The 1,015-nt window shown below is 27.6% G+C and overlaps 1 protein-coding gene across 1 annotated transcript; it reads right to left on the bottom strand.

The window, feature by feature from the left end:
* Positions 1-11: 11 nt before the first annotated feature.
* On the bottom strand, positions 12-937 carry LOC109341814 (non-specific lipid-transfer protein AP10-like). The gene is made up of 2 exons (XM_019579784.1): positions 197-937; positions 12-104 (listed from the first exon to the last, which is right to left on the bottom strand). Exons 1-2 carry the CDS (start codon positions 622-624, stop codon positions 92-94), a joined length of 441 nt encoding a protein of 146 aa, XP_019435329.1. The 5' UTR covers positions 625-937; the 3' UTR covers positions 12-91.
* Positions 938-1,015: the final 78 nt, after the last annotated feature.

The raw sequence follows: 1,015 nt of genomic DNA, 5'->3' as shown, positions 1-1,015 counted from the left end.
ATATATATATAAATATATATTCAAATTGTTCTTTACAAATCTATTCAACTCTTCAACTTAAGCTTTTATATAAGCATCTGTCTTGGAAGCATCAAAATGGAATACTGCACAAAATAAATATAATGTTAAGAAATATAATAATTAGAAGAATGTAATATTTATCTACTGATAATGTATGAAAGAAATCGAGACTTACGAGTTGCAATTAATCTTAGGGTCAAGAGGAAATGATAAACGAATGTTACACAATTTAGGGAGTTGTTTGGATCGGTCAGGATTAACACCAATTACTGGAGCAGCTTGTTTGAAACATTCACAAAGAGCCCTTCGATTTTTAGTAGTTGTGGCTCCTTTGAAAATTGTTTTAGCTGCTGAGCAACATGAACTAGAAGGTTTTGGAGATCCAAATCCTTGCAAATATGGAATACAAGGCAATAAAAGTCTTTCAGCATCAACACATGTTATATCATTGATTTCGCTTGCTTTCAATGTTTCATACAATGAACTCAAAATCATCATTGAAAGGAACAAAGTTGCCACTGTTTTCTCCATCGTCATTTTTTCAATATCTATACTTCTTTTAATTTCACTGTGTATGAAGTTGAGATTACACATTAGATGCATCTCCTAATTTATAGCCAAATTATTTTGGAACTGTATAGGGATATATTAACAGCATTCAAGTAAATCTGATTGATAAATATAAATATATTAAAGTGCTGATATACATTGTCTATTCTCATTGAAAATTATATTAAATATTTTCTATCCGTTTTCATTTATGACAAATATTTGGTCAAATACACTGACATAAATATAGTTTATGCATAACTAATATAATTTATTAATCAATAAGATTTATTTCCGTTGTGAAATATTAATAACGAATTGGAATAATTTTAAATTGGTTAATAGTATTTCCAATGTTTTGGTATATTTCCAAAAAAAAGTGATAAATTCCATGTACATTTTAACATGTTGTTTCCACTTTAAAATCTTTTTTTCGTAAACAGTT

The sequence above is a fragment of the Lupinus angustifolius genome, unplaced genomic scaffold (genome assembly GCF_001865875.1).
Source record: "Lupinus angustifolius cultivar Tanjil unplaced genomic scaffold, LupAngTanjil_v1.0 Scaffold_683, whole genome shotgun sequence".
In the NCBI taxonomy this organism is placed as follows: Eukaryota; Viridiplantae; Streptophyta; class Magnoliopsida; order Fabales; family Fabaceae; genus Lupinus; species Lupinus angustifolius.
The sequence above is the reverse complement of the archived record's forward strand: the minus strand, read 5'-3'. Positions and strand labels throughout refer to the sequence as shown.

Excerpts from the sequence above, each read along its gene's own strand:
- LOC109341814 (XM_019579784.1), bottom strand. The coding sequence starts at position 624 with ATGCATCTAATGTGTAATCTCAACTTCATACACAGTGAAATTAAAAGA.